Source organism: Xiphophorus hellerii, chromosome 13, assembly GCF_003331165.1.
Source record: "Xiphophorus hellerii strain 12219 chromosome 13, Xiphophorus_hellerii-4.1, whole genome shotgun sequence".
NCBI lineage: Eukaryota > Metazoa > Chordata > Actinopteri > Cyprinodontiformes > Poeciliidae > Xiphophorus > Xiphophorus hellerii.
In genome coordinates this window covers 21,791,321-21,815,271 of record NC_045684.1, presented here as the reverse complement: position 1 = coordinate 21,815,271, position 23,951 = coordinate 21,791,321, and the positions used below count along the sequence as shown (strand labels likewise).

Sequence of the window (23,951 nt, the reverse complement as noted above, 5' to 3'; positions counted from 1 at the left end):
GTATGTTGTCCTACCAGCCAAACAAGCTCTTTTGTGTCACTCCAGGGACTCCAGTGACTTTGTGCAGAACCTCCTTTCCACAGTTCTGTATTAAGTAGATGGTTAATAATAGACCTAGCTTATAAGATGATTTAATACATGATATTTGGTTTATAAGAAAACAACAAGAAAACATTTTGGAGAAAACGAATGATTCTTTTAAATTTTGTTAGAAATTTCCTCAATAACATAGTTTTGAATTAAAAAAGAAAGCATAATTTGCAACAGTAATGCTGATATTTTGACTTATCAGAAGACATGAAAATACCATAACATTTTGCATTCACAATAACCCTAAAGTTAGTGTAGGCTTTGTCTTTTTTACTGGCTCCTGTCACCTGCTTTACTTGCCTTTGGCGTCACCACCATTTTTCTTTTCACAAAAAACTTTGTATCCTGGTGTGCCTGTGAAGGTTACCATTTCTATTTTGAGCACTCCTGCCACCCAGTGACTAGAGGTGTGTTTGTCATTCAAACATAAATAAGTACTCTCGTACTAAAAAAGTTCTCTTGCCTCTCAATTGTCAGATTGTTCAAAAGCTGTCAGACCGATTAAAAACAAATCACCCTGTAGCCTACCACCTAATGGAAACTCCATACTAGACACACATTTTAGCTGTCAGCTGCTGGTTGTTAGCTAGTTATGATATTTTCACGGTATTCACAACCAGCCAGAAAGACATTGATTTTTTTTTATGTGTCGACTGTGTCAACACAACAGGGTCAAGGACTTGTGTATTTCTGAGAACAAGCACAGTGGCAGCTTTTGAGATGGCTTGATTTTAACCAGCATATTATCACTCAGTTGGACATGTATTTTTTTTTTTTTGTTGGACAAATAATGATGAGTGACTATATACCAAGTGTTGCAATTATTTGCAACCCATACCCTAAACAAAGCCATGGAGAACTGTACTGACAGAGAGGGAAGGATTACAAGGAGGTTTAACAATAGAGGGCGATGAATCCCTAATCTCTTCAAAAAGACTGTGAAAATCAAAGGTGTTTGTGAACAGTTCCACTGAATAAAGTCGTCCTTTCTTTCACAAATTAGGGGAAATCTTTGAGCTCACAATAGAATCGCTATGTTTGTGACTTTCTAACTAATTAAGAGACAAATGCTTGGAGACCCATTCAAGCGAACTCGGAGAGACAGCGAGAACAATGCAGACGGAGAAGCAGTGAACACATTTGATGTGGTCTTGTTTCGGAGGTTGTTGGTGCATGAGAGAGTCACTCGTTTATTCACAGCAGTTTGTCACTTGTGTATTTCCTCTGAACTTGCATCACTGTGAAGCAACTTTTCTCCTTTATAAATTTTGTGAGGACTGGTTGATTTTTTTTGAGGAGTTTGACAGAATTAGTATCTTAAAAATTTTCTATTTTGGGGGGGCGTGCTGTGGTGGCGTAGGGGATAGCGCGACCCACGTTTGGAGGCCTTGAGTTCTCCATGCGGCCGTCGCGGGTTCGATTCCCAGACCCGGTGATATTTGCCGCATGTCTTCCCCCCTCTTGTTCCGCCTTTCCTGTCAGCCTACTTTCATATAAGGGACACTAGAGCCCACAAAAGACACCCTGGAGGGGTAAAAAAAAAAAGTTCTATTTTTTGTAATACAGAAAATTTTGCACTGTAACGTGGATGCAAAAGCTGTTGAAGAAAGAAGTTTAAAGTTTGCACTTTACGTTATTCATACAGAGTGATTTTTTTTTTTTGCCAACATTCCTTTAGTTTCATTAAAAATACTGTTGCTAATTTGTAGGCAAACTTTATTTGTTGCTGAAAATAGGAAGGTTAGTAACGGATTGTTTCAAATACTCTTCTCATATTTAAAACTTTTTTGATTTGACCTATTCTGTGAATCGCACCGAAGCACATTTTGTCTCATTACAACACATCATTAAGATTTTATGTGATAAACCAAACACAAAATGGAACATAAAGATGAACCAAACGAAAACTAGAAGGTCTACAAAGTGTGACATTGTAGCGTAACATTCAGTGCAGCAAATTGCCTTCAGAGGTCACCTATTTAGTAATGTTTCTATCTTTGTGTAATTTACTCAGTATAAATACAGCTGCTTTCAGAGACTTGTTAGAGAACAGTTTGAGGTCAAGGAACACAGACAAGTCAGGGATAAAGTTATGAGGTGTGTAGAGCTGGTTAACAGACTAAGAAAAGGTATCAAAAGATTTAAAAAATATTACAAAACTCTATTCAATCCATGGTTTGAAAATGAAGGAAAACAAAAACTACACAACTGCAAACTAGGGCTGGGGCGATGTAGCTGAAGAACGTATCACAATATCAGCAGTATAGGAAATTCTCGTTCTAAGCTTTCAAAATACTGTCAAGCTGGCATGTTTTTTTTAACGTAGCAAAGTCTGCACATGTTGCTATAATAAAGACAATACTAAAAGAAAAAACTAACTGGGAATAACAATAAAGCATAAAACAGCAAATAAATATTATCGTACAGTTTCAACTCCAAAATGGATTTGATCTTACTTTGCCACCCCAGACCCCTGCTGCGGATTATAATCAACAAAAGTCACAGGTTTATACACTGTGAGTTTGGAACCCTTTATGAACTTGCCCTGCTACATTTCAGTCAGTTGTACTTTTTTTTGTCTATTTTAGATTTTCACCAGATTGTCACTTCAGTTGTTCTACAGCTAACCTAAAAGATAAAAACAGTCAGTTTGCCTCCTGTTGCTCATCCACTCATTAGGTACTAAACTGTCTTGCTACTTTCTTCTGTCAAGCTTTTGAGACATTTCAAATTCGCTTTGCTCGACTGCCTACAAGTGCATGACCACTGGCTCTTAGATAAAGATATGAATAGTGGACTTTTTCATGCCTGTATGTGACTCTTCAAAATGTCATGATAGAAGTGATGCATACAGTGGGAACTACAGATGAAAACAGAAGGCAAAACTACAACAAGTCAGAGTAATAGAAAGTTTATTAACTGCTTGTAGTTTTCCTAAATGACATTTCATGCTGTTACACTCCTGGGGAAATGGCCACAGTTATTTTACTCTAGTTTGATAATACTTATTGGTTAGGTTGAGATGTTCTTCTTAGCTTTTCAAGTTACACTTGAAGTAATTTTCTATAATTTTCCCAAGCGTCTTACCTTGTAGATGTTTGTATGACTTTGCTTTAATCCGATGTTCTTTCTCCACATGGAAAGCTGCCAGGAAGTTGTGCAGTGGGTAATTAGGAAGGAATCAATGGCAACTACCAGGAAAGATAAGACTACTTAAGGAGTAAATGTAGCAAATGGATGGTGGAGTTAGCCATTACGATTAAAACTTAAGTGTTTAGTTAGAAGCTACTAAATCCACAGTTTGCGGGTTTACACACTCTTACCCATTAATGTCGAATCAATAGAAGCGTCTGATCTTTTGAATGTTACTGTTTTCTGTTTCCTCCCTTCCTTCCAGGCTCAGTTGGGCCTGGAAGGGCCCTGTATGCTCTCACATGTTCATCTTCCTCTAATTAAAGCAGCCTCTTGTAAAAAAACAAAACAAAAAAAACCCACTGGGCAAATAGTCTGACATATTAAACATAGACAGACTCTATTACATCATTTAAACACATTTCTGTTTTTGTATTTTCATTAAATAGCTTTATGCTCCTGCTTCTATACTATATATTAAGGGCTCTACTCTTTAAAACAGTAGAGCCTTGGGGTTTATACTTTCAAGGCAAGCACTCTACGTATGCACTATTCAGCACCTTTAATATAAAATGTGTACACTTTTTATAGCCACACAGGTTTGCATGCCATTAGGTTTTATGATTGCCAGTAAGCTGCAGTTACGAATGGTCTGCTGGTAAATCAATCATACATTAAATGACCACAATGACCTAAAAAAACTGTGAGAAAATAAGAGGCTTTTCTCAATGATGAAATCAAAGTATGCTACATAAATTTTATAGTTGTTGCATTTTGTTGCTGCAAACACAACCATCTTACCTTTGTACTGTATCCAGCCTTATAGTACAAAGACTCTACTGGTATTGGTACTATATCCAGCTATAAACACATGGAATGTTGTAGTAATAACTTCATTTAAGCATAATTCTTTAATATTAAGTACTGAAATACAGTGATGTTTGGTTGACATCTTGTTGTCTCACTCTAAATGTGATCTATTCTTTTCATTTCGACTGCACCCTATTGGGTTCACTTCAGTTCAGTCCTGCCTACCACGGAGATGCACTCAAAATACTCAAAACATGGATCAAAAATATTTGCAGTGAATATTTTGCAACATACAGTGCAACACTCCTTGGAGTGGCAGTTGGCACTGCGAGAAGACGACTCAGTTTTTTTTTTCTTTCTGTTTTACTGAGGGAAGCACAAAGTTGTTAGAAGTTTTGAGAAAAAAAATCTTTACTTTCTAGGAAGAATTAGATACCTTTTGGTTACCTCTGGTCACAAAGTTGACTTTTTCTATTCTCAGTTTTGTAGGATAGAATCATAGAAAAAATGAAGCAACCGCAATATAAAAGAAGTTGCTGAATCTTTACAAAGCTTTTAAGAAAGTGTCCCGTCATTATTTTATGCACTTTATCAATAGCATTACTTGGACAACAAAAAAATCTCCATAGAAATTCCTTGATGAACCCGGCACACGTGAGACAATCCAAGCTTTTAAGGTGTCAAGGAGAAGCTTGATATGACAGACATAATGATCACTTAGAGCTTTGGCAGAATACAGGAAAACAGAAAGGGGAGCGCGCTCATGACCTCTCCACAATAACTTCTGAGTAAACCCCGCCCTTGCTGGGAGCAATTTATGGATGCCTGCAGAGTTAACAACTTGTTTTTTTACTCTGTTATTCAAAGCAATAGGAATGAAGTGGTTATGAATAAACACCACGTAATGACAGTGACATAGATGAAAGGTAACATGGGCAAATGAAAAATTGAAACATTAGTAGCGAGTTCAAAGCAGGTTAGGCTGAATCGATTCTGTTTCAATTGCAGTATCTTAATGTGGGAGGGCCGACTGAAGTCGAGGACAATTCGAAAGAAAATCCTAACATCTATATGCTCGAATGAACAAAGCGCTAAGTTTCTCTTTTAATAAACACAAAATGCCAAGTATCTTATATGTCGTTTATAAAGATTTAATCAAAATCATGCAAAAATAAATCAAAATAGACCTGCACACAGATACTTCAAAAGCTTCACGCCAAACATACCGATGTAGTTATTTTGGGATGCCGAGACGTCGGGGGAATACAACGAGCCGCGTGTGTGTTTGGGAGGATGTGACGGTTTTGCCAGGTTCAATATCATTAGCATGGTTTCACCTGTCTCCTCGCATACTGCATCATCTGAGAGTCACTTTGAGAAAGCCCCTGCTCATGAACACCAGTCACAGAGTAACACAAATAAAAACATTGAGAAGACAAGGAAGCAAAATTCCCAACATTGTATGAATACCAAACGTGAACTGACAGATTCTGCAATTATTAATGTCACCAAAACAACTATATGAAATCCTGTTTTGATAAGTTTCAGCATTTCATTTATTAAGTTCTCTCCTTGCACGTTGTTTTGCATGCTTCACCGAACATGACTCGCGAGATGAGGGATAACGGTGACATGGTTAAATGCTGGAACTGTTGTTGTCGGATTTATTCGTTGACACTTGTGGGGAGATATTTTCTTTTAGTGCCACATGCTAGATACAACTAAATAATTCAAAAGTAGTTGCTTAGAATGATGGTATTTCTAACATTTCATTGCCATTTGTGTTAGCTTCCTTCCCTAGCCACACATTGATATTTCCTTTGGAGCCCTTTTCTGTCTCTTTATATCTTATGCCTCCTGAAGCAGAGAATTGTAATGTCCCTGTAATCAGCCCCGGGACATTATTGGAGTTTGTTTATTGCTGTGCTTGATAGATCTACATGGCACACTCACTTATCACAGCTGCTTTTAAGTATGACCTTGGAAACTCATTTGTTGTTGTTTTTATTTCTCTGTTAACCACGTATTGAATCCTGCCTGTAATTACAGAGAGACACGTACATTGTTTTATATCGTCACCTGATTATTGGTGTGTTTATCCATGGTTTATCAGCTTGGGAAGTAATAACGGCCAATGATGCAGGGTGTATGATGGGCTTGATGGAAATTATCAAAAAAGGAAAGGGGCTGAGGAAATAGTGTGTACTTCAACAACGCCCATATTTTTATTTGACTGCAGATGTCAAACGTGTAATTTGTACCTCTGTGAGTCATTATGGGGAAGGTGATCCAAGTTATTAGGAGTGTATAATTTCTTCATCAGCACTCTAAAATGTGTATTTGTGATGGTCTTTATCTAGCTTTGTTGTGTGTTTCTTTTCTTAACTGAATACGTTTATTCTGATTAAGTCCTTGATCATGCCACTTTTTGGTTAGAATGAAACAGTTTAACTAAATTCATTTACAAATTTAATATTCCAAGAAATTGACTCAAATTTTTTTCTTTAATTTGTTTATCATTTAGTGGCACACCAATCTTTTATAAGCAATGACTTGTAATTAGCAGGTTATATATCAAAGAACTCCTTTTTTTCTCTTTTTTGAATGAATAAACAAAACTACCGTAAAACCGTTTTTTTTTTTTTGTCTGTAAATTAATTGACAACACTTTGCTATTCATTGCACTTTGTTTTGAGTTTAGTAAAATCAGAACAGCATGGAAAATAAGATTTGAGCTTTTTTTTTTAGGAATCTGAAGTGCATTTGTATTATTTTATGTTCAATGTATTCCCAATTTAATTGTGAAGGCTTAAAAAAAATTTGAATTGGATTTGTCCAATATCTAAACTGGCAAGTCAAAGAACCTAAACCTAAAAGAAAATGATTGTAGAAAATGATTGTAGAAAATGATTGATCGTATAAGAATAGTTTTGATAAGCTTCCTTTGTCCTGCAATATCTGCATAGAATTCACACAGCAAACCGACTCATTTATTTATGTAGTTATAATAAATGTGTTATTTATTTTAATTTTTTCTTTCTTTCCAAGTATTGAAGGAACTAAATAGACCCTTAATAATTTTTATTTCTTACCTTGAACAGTTTTGATCTTTTTTTCCCCCTGAAACCTAAAAAAAACAAATAAACCCCAAAAATATGATTTTTCTTGAGTAGGTATTTCTTTTCCACAATGGATCATGTAGGTTTTCTGGCATAAGGTAAAATTTATTTAGTAAAAGTGAAGAATAAAATAGCTTTTTGGATAGTAACTTTGTGTAATTCTAGTTTAGTCAGCCTTGGCTGATCTTGAATTGTTAACATACTGTACCAATGAATAGAAAATGTGTCTTTTTTTTCTTATCCAATGAAGGGAAAAGAAAACAAATTAAATGGAAAAAGTGAAATTTCATCCAAGGCAACAGCATTTCCTTAAAATATCTGAAATAGAAGTCAGTCTTGGAGTCCTAATATCCATAACACTAACTATGAATTAACCTAGAAAATAAAACATCCACAGTAGCTTTCAAGCTTACTTTTTTATTTCCATATCTGCTCCAAGCTATTTGACGGAGTAAATGCTTGATCAAAGAACTTTTACCCTCATGTTGTTGCTGTCTTTAAATATGTAACCCAAGAGCTGAATACAAAACAGCTGGTTGTGGACTTAGAGATGCTTGATCAATCAGGCTTTTTACATTCGAGGTTATCTCAATCCCTGGGAACAAAGCTCGCGGTTTTTTAGATCGCTGCTTTTCACTGATAAATTTTTGTGGCCGCAGGGAGCCTTTTAGAGAGTGATGAAAAATGATAACAGAAAAGCAAGAACTTTTAAAATGGAGTACAAGAATGGGAGAAAAGATGAAGAGTGTTCTTCCCAAAAGCGTGTTCTTCCCAAAAGGAAATATCCTTTAATCAGTGTCCTATTATATGTTCTTTGAGGCCAGAATATGTTTTGTGGGAAGAGGAAGAAAGGAGTCTCTCAGAAGATTTAACAACTTCTTCTGATGAGGCCAAAGGTCTGCCCATGAATAACACATGAGAAGTGAAAGAGGAGGAAGAAGAGACATATTGGCTCTGTCGAACCAGGGAGTGTATGGTTGGAGTAGACATGTTGGCTCTGATGGGTCTGTAACTTTTTTTTTTTCTACTCTGCACTTCACTTCAGGAAAAAAAAGCAACTCATGAGACATAATTGCCCTCAAGGCCTCTTGTTATATTTTGGCCTCATCCTCTCGATTGAGTGAAGGCTTTCATTGATCACTTGGATCATAGTTTGTTTTTATTTTTTTTAAAGTAATGATTTTGGCTTTGCATTTGTTGCAGAAGTGGTTTATTTAAACTCCTTTGTGCTTTTTGTGGCTACAGTTACATCTGAAGGTCACAGCAACTTGTCCATTTCCTTAATATTGCCATTCTGGGCTTTAAAGTCTCCCACCGTGATTCACGTTGCCTCATAAAGAAGCAATGTTCTCTTAGGGCAAAATAGTTTAAAGGAAGAGTAAAAAGCAGAATGTCTTTTATTACCTGCACGTTTATTACGCTAACTGTTGCTATAGGTGTGGTGGTTTGAGCGTTTTCGTTTACATGTTCACCTAGCGCACGCTGTAATTCATATAATCTCATTAAAATGCCGAACGTTTTGGCTGTAAAGTCACCGTGACCCTGAGGTCGGCTGCAAGCATCAGTTTCTGCATGCTGAGCAGAGCTCTGATTGATCTCCCTAAGTGAGAGCAATTATTGGGAATGTACTTTACAAAGAAACTGCCTCCCTTTCTTTTAAGCCCAGGCAAAACACCCACACACAAATCTATGCTTCTTCATCACATGGTATATCAAAATGAAACTATTAAAAAAAAACTTTGAAAGACTTTGATCTTGATTTGGAGCTGATGATCTTTGGCTCTTCAACTCTGCCCTTTGCTGATTATGCATAGAATAATTTGACCTCCTAGCCTCTGAATGGAGAATAGCAGACATGAAACGCATAATATAAACTAGGAAATGGACACTTACATCTATAAAGTTTGTTAAATAGGATGAGGGTGGTTTGTCTAAAATCCTTCCAATGAGTTGGAAGTTAATTTATGTCAAATTAAATGGAAAATTCATTTGTGCTTGTGCAGTTTAGTCAGTCAGTTTGAGAATGGCTGCCTATGCATTTGCATCCGCTTCTCTTGCTTATTTTGGGCACAAATGACAATGGGTGGGTTTTTTCCGATTGAGATAGGAATATCCTTCAATAATGTAGGATAGCAGACAGTTTGGTGTGGAGGAGAAAAGTCCATTAGCAACTTTTGAGGGACATCACAGCTGGCAGAGTGAAGATGCATGTTGTGTAGTTCGAGCAAATACACAGCTTAGACCTGACTTGAAGTAAACAGCTACTCTGCTGTAGCAGAGGGGGGAAGACATGCGGTAAAGGTCGTCGGGACCGGGAGTCGAACCCGCGACGTCTGCGTCGAGGACTAAGGCCTCCAAACGTGGGGCGTGCTAACCCCCTGCGCCACCACAGCACGCCCCAACTGAATGCTATTTTGTGGATGACCCTGAGCAAAGAATTAAACTGACTTCTTAAATCTTTTTGGCGAGTTTTTAAAGTTCATGAGACGCATGACAAACAAACAAATTCAGAGGAATTTCCTTCTCTAGCTCCATGACAAGTGTAATACTTACGTCCCAAAGCTTAAGTGCGCCACATAACCTACACACCTTTGGATCACCTTGTGTTGCCCAACATACATTTTCTTCCACAGTCATCAGAAGTCAGACTGAGGACCTTTTGGACCTGGACATGGAAACTTATTTAGCTCTGCTCCTTTGAGACAGTTCCAGCCCTGAATCTTATAAGGCCGGGCAGAAAAGAACTTTTGAACTTGCCACATTGCACTTTACATTGCACTTCATGAGACCTTTATCGCTGTACTTGAGGATTTTTGTGTTTGTACCTTAAGTTCGCCTTAACAATGAGCTTAGCATAAAAAAAGCAAGAAATGAAGAAGAAATTGAGCTGCAGTGATATTTTGAGATCTCTTCATCTGAGATGTATCATTATTTGCTTAATCCTTAACTCCTTTATCATCTAGCAGAGTTTGCCTTAGGAAACAGTATTTATCTACATCTTCTCTGCTAACAAGGTTCCATTTAATTTCACATAACTAACTTTACTGCTTTATGACTCCAGGGTGTTGTGACCCAGGCACTTGTTCAAAGAAATATGGGTGGATCACCCAGTTCATGTTTTCTCTCTGCTTCTCTTAATTCTTAAAGTCATACTCTTGCATTTGCAAATGAAGGCTCAGTTCATGTCTTGCGCTGTTGTTTCCTTAACATTTCGTTTGGTGTGTACTGACATGAATGTAAAAGACACTTATTTGAAGATTTAGTATGAACCAAAACGTTTTTCATCTCAAGCCACATTGTGGCATGGTTATGCTTTACATAAAAATAAGAAAATTAGTTTGCGTTGTATTGCGCAAACCTGATCCCTTAAATAAAGAGCAACTGCACGTAATTTATATTTGAATGTCTCACTGTGAACACGACCACAGAATAAAGCACTGGCCTTTTATTCTGTGGTAAAAATTGTATCTATTGCACAAATCCCAAACAATCAGAAGGACGACACATCCTGTAATAAAATTGATAAAAGTTTTGTACGCACTGCAGAAGTACAGTTCGTCCTTGGCGTCTTTATTGAACAGAAGCTTTGTTTTTGTAACAAGGCCTTCATTTAGAGGTCTTCACTGTGAGCAGATACACTCAGACCCACCCGCTGCCAATATTTAATAAGCTCTACAGTGGTTATAGCAAGTCCTATAGTTCATTCCTCAAGAGGAGACATGCCTGTAGCTTTGAGAACACTCTTGGTTGTCCTTAACCCTTTTTCACCTTGAAATTACTAATAAGAAAGAATAAATATATTTTTTTAAATGATGGAACAATTTATTTCCAGCATGTTTGAAACATAAAGCACTCCTAGTATGAAAATAGTTAATGGCGTATGAGCAGAATAAAACGAATCCAACCTGTGTGGTTTTCTTTGTTTGTTTTTACCTGGGGCCGTTTGTAACTTTTTGATATAAAATCTGTTTTGAGAAAAGTGGGTCATTACATTTCTGTGTAACAAACTGAACATGAAGAGTCAGTTATTTAAACAATTTTTAAGTGTTACGTATTCTTCCCATGGTTGCCATTCTGGCATCAATGAAAAATCAAACTTCTTATACTGTACGTATTCAATATAACCTTGGTTACAATGTCAAATAACATGGGCACCTAGTAGTGTGACCAAATAATACAGTCAAAAGAATGTTTCTTGCAATATGTCCTCTCTAATTGTACACATGAATAGTTAAATAAGGTCAATAATGTCAGGAAAATGTAATTTGCACCTAGGGAATTCACAATCAAATTCAAATACATGTCTCAATGTTTTTCTGTGAATACAAAAGACTTGTTTGCGTGTGGTTGCATGCTTGTTTTTGTGCATCTTAAGATAAAACATGATGCGTCTCCAAATGACTTTAGCTCTAACAACAGAACAAGGGCATGGTGAGCAACATGCCTCATTAAAATACAGATGAAGAGGCAGTTTAAGTTTATAATTCACCATTGATCTCCAAAGCAATAAAATAATTTGTTTTTCTCTTCAAAAGTCAGTACTGGTTTGCCTTAGTTCTTCTTAATGTTGGGATCATAACTTGATTAAAAGTTGTTAATGTTACATTTCCTCTTAAGCACCAAAACATTCACTTTGATAGCTCTTCTAGGAGTAACCCATTACCACCTCTTAAGTTGTGGACGCATTCATTTTCAGGTTTTTGTATAATTAAGAAAAGCAAACAAGGCAATCACTAGGGAAAACTGGCAATTTCTGCCAAGTGCTATGAGATATCGGGTGTCATTAGGCTTGATTTTATGCAAAACATAATGGATTACATAACTGCCATATGCCACTAAAGCAAAGCACAAGCATCCCCAGTGTCAAATAGTAGAGGATTGAATGGAAAATAAGACATAAAATATTGAGCAAGAGAAGCTGACTAGATTTGTCTGAGTGTCTGAGCTCAGGTAGGACGTATTGATAGACACACAGGGATCTTTGATTCATATCTTCGATTTTAGCATTTAATTTATGTAGGAAGATGTTGGTATAGCTGTAACCTATTCTGATAAACGTTGTTTTACAGACTTCTTGATGATTTTCTACGTCTCTCTTTTTGCAGGTTTACTGGTCCCAACCTTCCCTCGCCTATTATTAGCAGCAAGAACTGGCTTCGACTTCACTTTACGTCAGATGGCAACCACAGGTTGAGAGGTTTCAGTGCCCAGTACCAGGGTAAGATCAAGAGACGAATTAATAGAACACCAAAAAGTATTATAGACATATTGCTTACTGCGCGTAGTATGTTCACCTTCGTTATGATTTTTCTAATATCATACATAGATGCACAAAATGTAGCTTTCTTTGCAGGCTCGGATTTCCAATTTTTGTAAAACCCAAAAATACTAAACCTGACTCAAGTAGTCAGAATTTTAGTTATGACCTTTAACCTTATTTCTGGTTTAGTACATGTTTATCAAAGGGTTAACAGTAAAAATATTTCACATTTTGAATAGTAGTAAAAAAAAAAAACATATACATTTATTGGGTAAATGTACAAATAGCATAACTAAGGTTAGTGACAACTTTGTTGGGTAATTTCTGTAAAACAAATTTCTCGTTCACGTTAAACTGTTGCTGTTTTACCAATTCTGAACATTTTTAGGTTAAAGAAGAAACACTGTATGCTTTTTGTATTGGCAGAGGACTCAACATTGCTCTGAAAAGATGGCAAGATCCTTACTTCTGAGCCAATTACTTTTGTGCACACACACGCAGAAACAACACACGCACAAAAACACACACCCACTAAACCTTTCTTTTTTGCAACGGGCATCCATTTTCTTCCTCATAACTGTTAGCAGTACAGGGGGCACCTCTAAGAGGGGATGAGCTCTGAAAAAGGATTAGATCTTCTACAAAAATGGTCATATGTGAGGATTTTACCTCCAGCCATCCACTGGCGAGATAATTGGAAGCGGGGGGAGTATTGTGAAAATTACAAGATAAAAAAGGAGAAATGCCTGGAATGTAAAATACAAGCTTATTCAATTGCAGGTTCAGTGTTTGATAAATGTTGACCAAGATATTAACAAGATCAGATTCTAACAGAGAACTGATAGAAGATCCTTTTCATTTACTCCTGGTGTGCTTAGAAAGAAAAAGAAGAAAATGAAAAACAGGATTTAACCATTCAATGATTTATAAGCCGTTATATTTATAGCATGAAACGTATTTCGAAGTGCCTTGTTCTTCAAATCCATTCTTTCATCATCTGAACACCAAAATCAGCTTGATCACAAGATTCATTTTTATGTGTCAAAAATTATGTCAGAAAGCTGGCACGTTGCTTTGGAACCCGAATTTGTTGTCAGTTTAGACGCCAAATACCAGGAACGAGCTGTTTTCATTTTTTGTTTAGTTAAGAGAGCACATCTTTTTAATTGTTTTTCTTTTATCACAACCATCTTAAAAAGACTTTTTGACATGTGGCTCAGATATCTTTGGAAAAAAACACCCAATACAAAAACAGAGCAAATGATGCCATTTCAAGAAATATCCTTAATTCCACTGTCAAAGAGAGACAAAACAATTTATTTGGGTCCTTGATAATGCTGAAGATATATATATATATATTTTTAAAACTGAGGAATAAATATTAGCTTTTTATACTACCATGACTTAGTTTTCATTCTCATTGCTGCTATCACAAGGCTCCACTACTTAAACCACATCTTTTGTTTGTATAGCTCCTTCATTAATCATATTATCTGAGTAAAACTGTTTTCCTCAAGGACTCCACAGGAATGAAGACATTTCAGATTGTTGAGCTTTTTATAAGTCAAAATAAATAACACCATCGTTCTAAACATAAACCTTTTTGCTATTTTGCACATTTTGACAATGATCCAGCTGCTTAGCTGCTTAATAAATTACTTTCCCCAAATCGATGTAAACATAACTCAGTGGGTAGTGCTATAATCAGCAGCATGGAAGTTATGTGCTGCAGTCATTAAGCTCCTACTTGACTATACTGGTGTCATTATAAACTCTTCTTTTTTGTGCTTTGTGTCTGTGCTGTGTTTTGTCAACAGTGAAAAAGATGACTGAACTCAAATCTAGAGGTGTGAAGATGTTGCCAAGCAAAGACAACCACCATAAGATATCAGTGTGTAAGTTATAACTCTTACTTTTTGTATTGCTGAAATATTGGCACACTGCAAAAACTGAAATCTTAGTAAGATTAAATATCTTAAATTAAGGAGATTTATGCTTTTTTTTTTTTCTGACAAGATAATTTTTCTCACCAAGATGTTTTTATGTTGGAATATTTTTCTTATTTTAAGTGTTTTTGTACTTAGTTATCTCAGTAAGATATAAAAGCTTGATACTAAGAAAATATAACTTATTATGAGTAAAAAGCAATATACTATATACAGTATATACTGTATATATATACAGTATGTGTGTGTGTAAAAGTCTTAAAAAGCTGAAGAATAGAAACTATTTGGACATCCTCTTTTGTCATGTTGGGCTCCATACATACCAGCGTGTTTATTAGTAAGTTTTTAAGCATGGACCAAGTATATGATTCACATGATGTAATGATCTTAAATAACTAATCAAATACCATCTTAATTAATAGACAATGGTATACTGCAGATCTTAATCTGTATATATTTTTACAGTAATAATAAAGAAAAGCCATCCTTGTAATTTAAACAAGGTTTTGCTTTTTTTTTTATTCCCTGTACAAACATGACTAGCAGCTTAATCCAGGGAACAAAAATGGAACACAGGTGGATAATAGCTGCTCACTATTTTAGGATGTCCAAGTTGATAAGAAAGTATTAAAATGGAAAAATGTCTCCACAAAATATTTTGTTACTCTTAAAATAGATTAAACTTCCTGAAATTTGCTCACTACCAAGTCAAAGGTTCTTGTCTCTGCTCCTTACTCTTTTAAAGTACTTTGAAGCATCAAAGCCAGTTAAAAACAGTGATGATGTTTAGTCTTTCAACTCACACTTGTACCTGTGAAAAGACAGCAGTAATTGCCTCCGCTGCTATTTTTAAACCTTCCTTGTCCTCTCAGCTTAGCATTAATCTCATTCAGCAATATCTAAACATGTAGATAATAACAGACTGAGAGGACTAACTCATCCAGAACCACACAAAGCTGCAAGCTGAAGACTGAAAATACTAGAAGACTGCTCTATTTACAGTTCTGTCTAGAAAGCTCCTTTTGTTGTGTTGATTTTTATTCTTTCTGGTTGCTACTGTAAAATTCAAAAAAATTTTTGTTTTATTTATACTGTTTGTATATTTTATCATCATATATACCAATTTACAATGCATGAAACATTTTTTGCCAATAGATGACACTTTTTGTATGGGATAAATTTACAGACATGTAAATTTGTGACTGTTTGCGAATCATAATTAGGGCCTGTGGGAGCAGCCAGTAGTACATGTGAAACCCCAAATCTGTGCTAATCTTCAAACTCAGGTGCAAGCAGCTCATTACAATAATGGGCCAAGAGGTGTAGAAGGAACAGGCCAAATCAGAGCAGATCCCAAACAGCAGTGTGTGATTTAATGACACTTAGCTTCCCTCATATAAACTTAATTACCTGATGAGACAATTCCAGATATCCTCACTGGCTCAGAAAAAAAGAGTATATCTATATCAAATAGAAGACTCTACTTTGATGATTCTTGGCTACTCAAAGCAGTAGATTGTGAGCCAGTTCTTTAATGGATAAACTGAGTGAATCAGTACAGTAGCAGTCTTTAGTGAAGAATATGACGTCCATAACATGTAAAGAAGTAGTAGTTTTGTTACAGGTAGCATTAATGGGTGCTTCCTTCTGTAAAGTAATAATGTCACTTAAAAGTTGCAATGATAATCATTTGAGTTTTTTTTCACACATACATGCTATACTTCCACATGTATTGGGTCTAGCCAAAAATCATTAAATTCAGGGGTTTCAGTCATATCCATGGCGACAGGCATATACAGTCAAACCCTAAAACATGGAGACTGCTTCTGTAGATATTTGTCGCTTTCATATTCCCAACATTGAATAAATGTCTTGAGGATGGAGCCCTCCTGTTTCAACATGACTGCACACCAGTTCACAAAGCGAGGTCCATGAAGGCGAGGATGAACAAGTTTGGTGTGGAGGAACACGACTGACCTCAGCCAGATGGACCAAATGTTTGGGATAAATTGAAGCAGAACCTGGAAGCCTAGCCTTCTCGTTTGACATCAGTGTGTGACCTCAAAATTGTGCTCCTGAAAAAACGGGGGGCGGAAGAAAATCCAATAAACATAATCCTAAACCTTATGAAAAGCCTTCCAGGAAACGCTGAAGCTAGTATAGCAGCAAAGGGGTAGGCTGAAGTCATAATAAAGCCTTTGGATTAAAACTAGGATGTCACTCAAGTTTGTGTGTGTGTGTCTGTGAAGACAGGTGAACAAATATTACTGCTCCTGGGAGCACTTTTGCAGTTTGCATTGATTTTTTAAAATATATATATTTTATTGCTAAATAATGCTGCTTTTGGCTGTAAATAGTGCAACACAAAGTTTAGCGGCCATCTTTGATTCATTTAAAAAAAAAAAACTCTATAATCTATTGATACTAATTCAACAAAAGCACATACAAGATTCAGTAATTTAGTGCTGCTATTCTGTGAAAAATTAAACAAAAGCAGTCACATAATTGCACCACAAGGGACATTACCAAAGGAACAGCACCTTTGTAAATCTGCAGCTGGATCTATCAAGATCTATCTTGTATATTTATAAATCCAGCCTTCAAGCTTTAATTATCATATTTTTCTTTAAATATGCTGTAATTGTTCGTAATTATGTTTTTTTTTTTTAAATTGCTCAAATGTGTTTTTCCCCCCTGTAAATCTTGAGGTAAATTGAATAACTAGCTTTCTTCCAGTTTTATTTATTCAGAATTTATTACATATTTTAGCACTAGGAAGCCCTGCTGACACTGCCGAGCCTTGTTTTGAATTTATAGCAGTCTCGCATTAGTCTGCAACTCAGGCCAGAGAGCAGGTGTCCCATTGATTGGACCCTGTAGAACTCTGACCCCTGGCAGTCAGTCAGGGCTTACCCACTTTGCCAAGTTTGCCTGACCCCTCTTGACACTGAAACTTCACTGCTTTGCACTCAATGACATGATTAAACAGAGATTTACGGAGATTGTGTGGTTGAAAAAACATTTTTTCTCTTTTGCTCAAAAATAGGATTGTGAACACAACTTGTCTGTAGCTAGATAAGCAATTATCAAGATGTTTGATTTGATTTCTTTTCCAGTGTTTTTTTTTTAAATAAATAAATAAACTTCTAAATTTTAATCACAAAAAAGCGAAGCTAAACTGACAAAAGAAAAAAAAATCCATATTGGACAAATAAAACAGAAGATGCACATATAAAGGCTTGAATTCTAAAATGTAAACCATCATATCAAGCAGTGGCAAAAAAAAAAAAAACCCTGACATTTATTCAATTTTATTTACCCTATGGAGAATAGTTTTTTTAGTATTTAAGCATTTAGTTTAAAAGCTAACCATGCATTCTGCAGTACGTTATTTTTGTAACATTTGGCACAGGATTTTCAGAAAATAAATACTTTGTCCTTGACCAGCTGAACAATCTATACTTTTTTTGTTTGTTCTCTGTCAATAGTGTCTCAAATGGGTGTAGCTCAAGGACACAACATGTGTCCAGATCCTGGGATTCCGGATCGGGGAAAAAGAAAAGGCTCTGACTTCAGGTAAATAAGAGGAACACTAACAACATCAGATAATTTAGTTGTACCTTTCATTTAGATTAATATGGCTGAAACAACATTTCTTTTGATAGCTTATCTGGCTTTGCAACCTCCTGGTGTTTATTTTAAAATGTGCTCCAGTGCGACACATTTCCTGATGTGAAGCAAACCAAATGAGTCAAATGTGTAAGCTTATGCAAATACACGTCCCCTCCTATTTTAGCCACAGCAATAGCCTGCCTGCTGGAAACAGTGATATTGCCATAGGGGCTATGGAGCCTTGTTTCCTGTCAAAGCTATTGTCTGTATCAGTGGCCACCTGTAAGGCAGACAAATGGGTATCATCTGTATCCGGTATTTGTGTCTTTTTTTTTTTTTTTTTTTAAATCAAAGCCAGTAGGGCTAAGAAAATATACATTTTTTTTTTTATTATCAGTACATATGTTTTCCTGGTTCTCCAACATTTTAGCTAATTTATTTTCTGTGCTTTCTCTGACTGCAGGCGAGGAGCTACAGTGCACTATTCCTGCGATGAGGGTTACGAACTGCAGGGCTCCAAGAGCATCAGCTGCCTCCGAGTGACAGACAGCTACGTGGGCTGGAGTGATGACCGGCCCATCTGCAGAGGTAAGCTTTGACATGTCGTGTCTATGCACGCATGTAACGTAAGCAGGCTGAATTTTACCTCTATTCATTCTTCTGCACTGAGGTGCTCAGCCCATGTTTGCTTATAAGGCTGCTGGTATTTTGTGTGGGAGTGTAGTACATTTCCTTTTCTTCTCGATATGCAGTTCCCACAAGCTTATGAGTGGCCTGACTTTGACCTTTACTCAGCATTATTCTGCTTCTGTTGCCTAGCCATGCATGCATGGTCCATGCCCATCAATCATGTCGTTTCTCCTTGTGACCTTTTGGTAATGGATGATTTATTGAAATGTTGAGGTTTTTGACATCTGTGCAGTTTTTGAGTATCTGGTCTTGAGTGCATTCTTTCTAAAACGGTATTACGGATTCATCAATAGAGTGCTTTACCGTAACGTTAAACTTGGTAGCTCAAAAGAAATTCCTGAGCGTTCCTGCACAGTCAGGAAAAAGATGGTATTTGATTTAGAAAAAAAAAAAAGATTTTCAGGCACGGAGAAAGGAAATAGAATCTGTAAAGTTATTTATATTTCATCATTTCTCTACCTGGAAGTAGAGAGTTCTGTCCTCTACCTTAAGGGTTTGAGAACGCAAATAAAACTTTAACAGTTTAATAAAAAACAAACAAAAAAATAAAACAATAAAACAGCTCACTATTTTATAATGTTCAAAGAATTCTAAATTGCTGAGTAGATGTGAAAGTGCATCACTTTTCTGCTGAGCAGGCAAACAGATTTAATAGGGAAAGAGAACTGAATTAATTAAACAAAATAGTTTATAGTTACTTATTCACTAAATGCATTTGATTTTTACACCCTTAGAAGCAAAATTATTAGGACACTTATGATGTCCCAAAAAATCAAACAAAATGATTCCATAAAATCAAAAAGTATTTTATGGAGATTGCAATAATTTAGCAAAAGTCTTATTTCTACATTTTTGTCAACGATAGTGATGGTTTTTGCTTTCACTGCTAGAGCTGTCACTGATTTTCTAAACCTGGTACAACCGGTCTACACTGGAGTATCCACTAAATGAAGTTTACTTTCTAGAAGGACTATTGGAAATGTGGTGCTAATTAGACTTGGTTCCATCTGCAGTCTTGTCACCTGCATTTCAGAAAATAATCTTGTGATATAGTGAAGCATAAAGTCTTGTACTGACAGTTTTCTACCAACAACATCCATAATGTGAGTGAAATTTGTCCTGACGAATGTCTTCTTTCAGCATTCAGTAATCCATTATGAGCCCTTTCATGCTGCGCCTCTAATCAGACTCACAATGCTTAGATAAAGATAAAACATTCTCAGGGAGCAATTAGAGTATCCCAAATTAGCATCAGTCATCATTACATTTAATTGGGCTATCATTAACACTTTGGGATAAAGTATTTACAAATTGATTTCTTGGCATAAGATCCATATTTCCCATTTCAATTATATGTTATTTAGCTTTTTAATCTTACTTACTTTCTTCTCTGCCAACAGACCCCTTCAAAAGGTGTATAGGACAAGTGGTAAAAAAACAACCTTAACTTTCTTTCTATATATTTTTAAGCCAATTCTAATTATCAACAATATTTACAATTACATGGTTTGCTCCTAAATTTGTTAGGCAGATTTAGATGTAAATATGTTTACATTGGTGGTATAAGGATTTAGCACTCAAGTAATTTGTGGTTCTGTAACACCCTAAAGACCTCTTTTACACAATTGATCAAACTTGTGTTTTATAGCTCAGTTATTTCCAAATTATGCGTATGAGCTTTGTCTTCACATACACACAGACAGACGACTTCCTAAAGTCTTGTTTTTAATTAAATGTATTTCTTTTCTTTACTGTTCCACCATGCTGATGCCCTCGGGTCTCCCTAAGAAAAGTCACCTTGTGCCTTTTCAAGCCTGTTTTGCCAATTCCTCACCTACTCTGTCAATGTGACTATTTAAAGGGAGATTTATACTGTTTCCTTTCCCTGTTGATTAGGTTACATTTTAAATACAGACAGGTGGACTAAGATCATTAAACAAATTAAATAGAACAGATTTTCTCTGAGTTGAGAACATTACAGAATCTTCCAAGATTCTGTAATGTTCAAAAATAAATATGTTTAAGTTATCTCCTAGCTCAAAAAATATAGGGCAGTGAATCCTCAGGATGAGGACAACATATGTATTATAAATACTGGCAAAGGAGTTAATCTTTGCCTCATTTTGTTTTGTTGCAACAAATTTGAATCTCGCATCTAAAAGCTTCAGTTATGCCGTAGTTCAGTGCATATTAGCTACCACATTGTATCAAAGAGATGTTCAGTGTTAGTCTTGTTCCAAACATTTTCATGTTGACTAAAATGTTTTGTCATAGGTTTGCTCTGTCACCTAAATGACTTATGGCAAACCCCAAATAGAAGTTCTTATAATTTTCTTATCAATAAGTTTTTTCTTGTCATTTTTTCATTAAAGCCTGACAAGAGGTCAGACAAGAGCAGCCATGTGGCATGGGCTTATCTGATTAAGACACACTTTTGAGATTTTCTTAATTATAACTTCAAAAACGACTTCCACTTCACACTTTGGCGACTTTCTATTGTCTATCACATAAAATCTTAATAAATTACACTGCCTGGCCAAAAAAAAAGTCCCCACCTGGATTTAACTAAGCAAATAGGTACAAGCCTCCAAGTTCTTCAAAATAAAACAACAGTTTCTCTCAGAAAAAAACCCCAGCTAGACCCAAACAGGAAGTGCAGCATGTCACAAAACACACGAATAAGAAATATGCCGTTTTTCAAAATAAAAGCATACATTGACTACTAAGTGTCACTATTGGACCAAGGAAAAAGCAGGAAAATACAGTAAAATACAGTATCCCGTTTCCTAATGTCAATTTGGTAGCATAACTTATTTTATCACTCAATTTTAAACAGTTGTAGTCGCCTAGGCTAGCTACGCTGACAACATGCTAACCAATGTCAAAACAACAAGTTCATGGGGGGTAACTATGGCAACCAGTGACAGTTTAAAAGCCCTCTGACTCTTTCTGCAGTCACGTTGCGCGCGCTTCCGCCGTGTTAATAAAAAATCCATCAGGCAAGCCAACTCTGAATATCGAAGGAAACTGTGACATCACAATGTGACATCACAATATAACTCCAAAGGCAGAATCTGACATCACCAGCGATTATATAAGCTCCTCACATCGATCTACTTTCATCACAGCCGTTTAGCAGCCGTTGTTGATACATTTCTCGTGAGAATTTATTTAGCAGATCACAGTAAGATTTTCAGCTTTGTTTGGTGCACATTTCTTTGGAGATTGACATCAAGTTTAACGTGAAATCTTTACTGAGTTTATAGAGAAGTGATTTTAGCTTAGTACCTGAAACAAGCAAAGGTTATAATGGAGTCCAGCCAAAGTAGAGTCGAAGAGGTTGCATCCAACAACATTGTTGACAGGGAAATACAGCCACCCAAGCCACCCAAACGTAAGAAGAAGAAGGTGTCATTTGCAGTCTGGTTGGAACAGTACGCACCTGAGGAGCTGAAGACTTCTGCTGAAAATATCAAACAGCAGGACGCTTCAGTGGTGATCGAAAATGAATCCATCTTCAAATCACAGGAGACAGTAGATCAAAAAGGGGACAGACCGACACCAGAGAGTGAGTCCAATGAGAAGAACCAGGTACCATTTAAAACCTGGTCGGAGGAACACGTCCCCGTTGACCAGGCGATTTCTGCAGGAAATATTGAAAAGCAGAACAATTCACTGGTCAGTGAAGAAGAGTCCACCGCTGGAGTGCAGGAGACAATAGATATAGCAGAGAAGGAAGAGCCCTCTAAGTCTAAGGAACAGCCACCAAGGATAAGGCGCAAAAAGATTAAAATGATACCATTTCATATCTGGTTGGAGAAACATGCCCCTGCTGATCTAAAGATTTCAGCTGAAAGTATTGGAATGGAAGATGTTTCACTGGTTACCAAACAGGAATCCGTACTGCAGGAGATTCCAGAGAAGGAACAGCCCTCTAAGTCTGGTGCTGAAAATGTTATAAAGCAGGACACTTCTCTGCCTAAAGAAGAAGGTGATCAGGAAGATTCCTTAAAGAAGGAGACTTGCGAAGAGGAACCTGTGATTTCTACAACACAGCTGGTCGGCGAAAAGAAATCCATCTCCAAATCACAGGAGACAGTGGATCAAAACGGGGACAGACCGACACCAGAGAGTGAGTCCAATGACAAGAACCAGGTACCATTTAAAACCTGGGCGGAGGAACACGTCCCCGTTGACCAGGCGATTTCTGCAGGAAATATTGAAAAGCAGAACAATTCACTGGTCAGTGAAGAAGAGTCCACCGCTGGAGTGCAGGAGACAATAGATATAGCAGAGAAGGAACAGCCCTCTAAGTCTAAGGAACAGCCACCAAGGACAAGGCGCAACAGGAAGAAAATGATACCATTTCAAATCTGGTTAGAGAAACATGCCCCTACTGATCTAAAGATTTCAGCTGAAAGTACTGGAATGGAAGATGTTTCACTGGATACCAAACAGGAATCGATCCCCGTACTGCAGGAGATTCCAGAGAAGGAACAGCCCTCTAAGTCTGGTGCTGAAAATGTTATAAATCAGGACACTTCTCTGCCTAAAGAAGAAGATGATCAGGAAGATTCTTTAAAGAAGGAGACTTGCGAAGAGGAACCTGTGATTTCTACAACACAGCTGGTCGGCGAAAAGAAATCCATCTCCAAATCCCAGGAGACAGTAGATCAAAAAGAGGACAGACCGACACCAGAGAGTGAGTCCAATGACAAGAACCAGGTACCATTTAAAACCTGGTCGGAGGAACACGTCCCCGTTGACCAGGCGATTTCTGCAGGAAATATTGAAAAGCAGAACAATTCACTGGTCAGTGAAGAAGAGTCCACCGCTGGAGTGCAGAAGACAATAGATATAGCAGAGAAGGAACAGCCCTCTAAGTCTAAGGAACAGCCACCAAGGACAAGGCGCAACAGGAAGAAAATGATACCATTTCAAATCTGGTTAGAGAAACATGCCCCAGCTGATCTAAAGATTTCAGCTGAAAGTACTGGAATGGAAGATGTTTCACTGGATACCAAACAGGAATCGATCCCCGTACTGCAGGAGATTCCAGAGAAGGAACAACCCTCTAAGTCTGGTGCTGAAAATGTTATAAATCAGGACACTTCTCTGCCTAAAGAAGGAGATGATCAGGAAGATTCCTTAAAGAATGAGACTTGCGAAGAGGAACCTGTGATTTCTACAACACAGCTGGTCGGCGAAAAGAAATCCATCTCCAAATCCCAGGAGACAGTAGATCAAAAAGAGGACAGACCGACACCAGAGAGTGAGTCCAATGACAAGAAC

General features: G+C 36.8%; 1 protein-coding gene across 1 annotated transcript in view; it reads left to right on the top strand.

Moving 5' to 3' along the window:
- The window catches only part of csmd2 (CUB and Sushi multiple domains 2), a 253,349-nt gene that overhangs the window by 107,542 nt on the left and 121,856 nt on the right, over positions 1 to 23,951 (top strand). The window contains exons 6-9 of the mRNA XM_032580630.1: positions 12,257 to 12,369; positions 14,229 to 14,306; positions 17,846 to 17,933; positions 18,433 to 18,557. Coding sequence (XP_032436521.1) covers positions 12,257 to 12,369; positions 14,229 to 14,306; positions 17,846 to 17,933; positions 18,433 to 18,557 — 404 coding nt within the window. The remainder of the gene's footprint in view (positions 1 to 12,256; positions 12,370 to 14,228; positions 14,307 to 17,845; positions 17,934 to 18,432; positions 18,558 to 23,951) is intronic.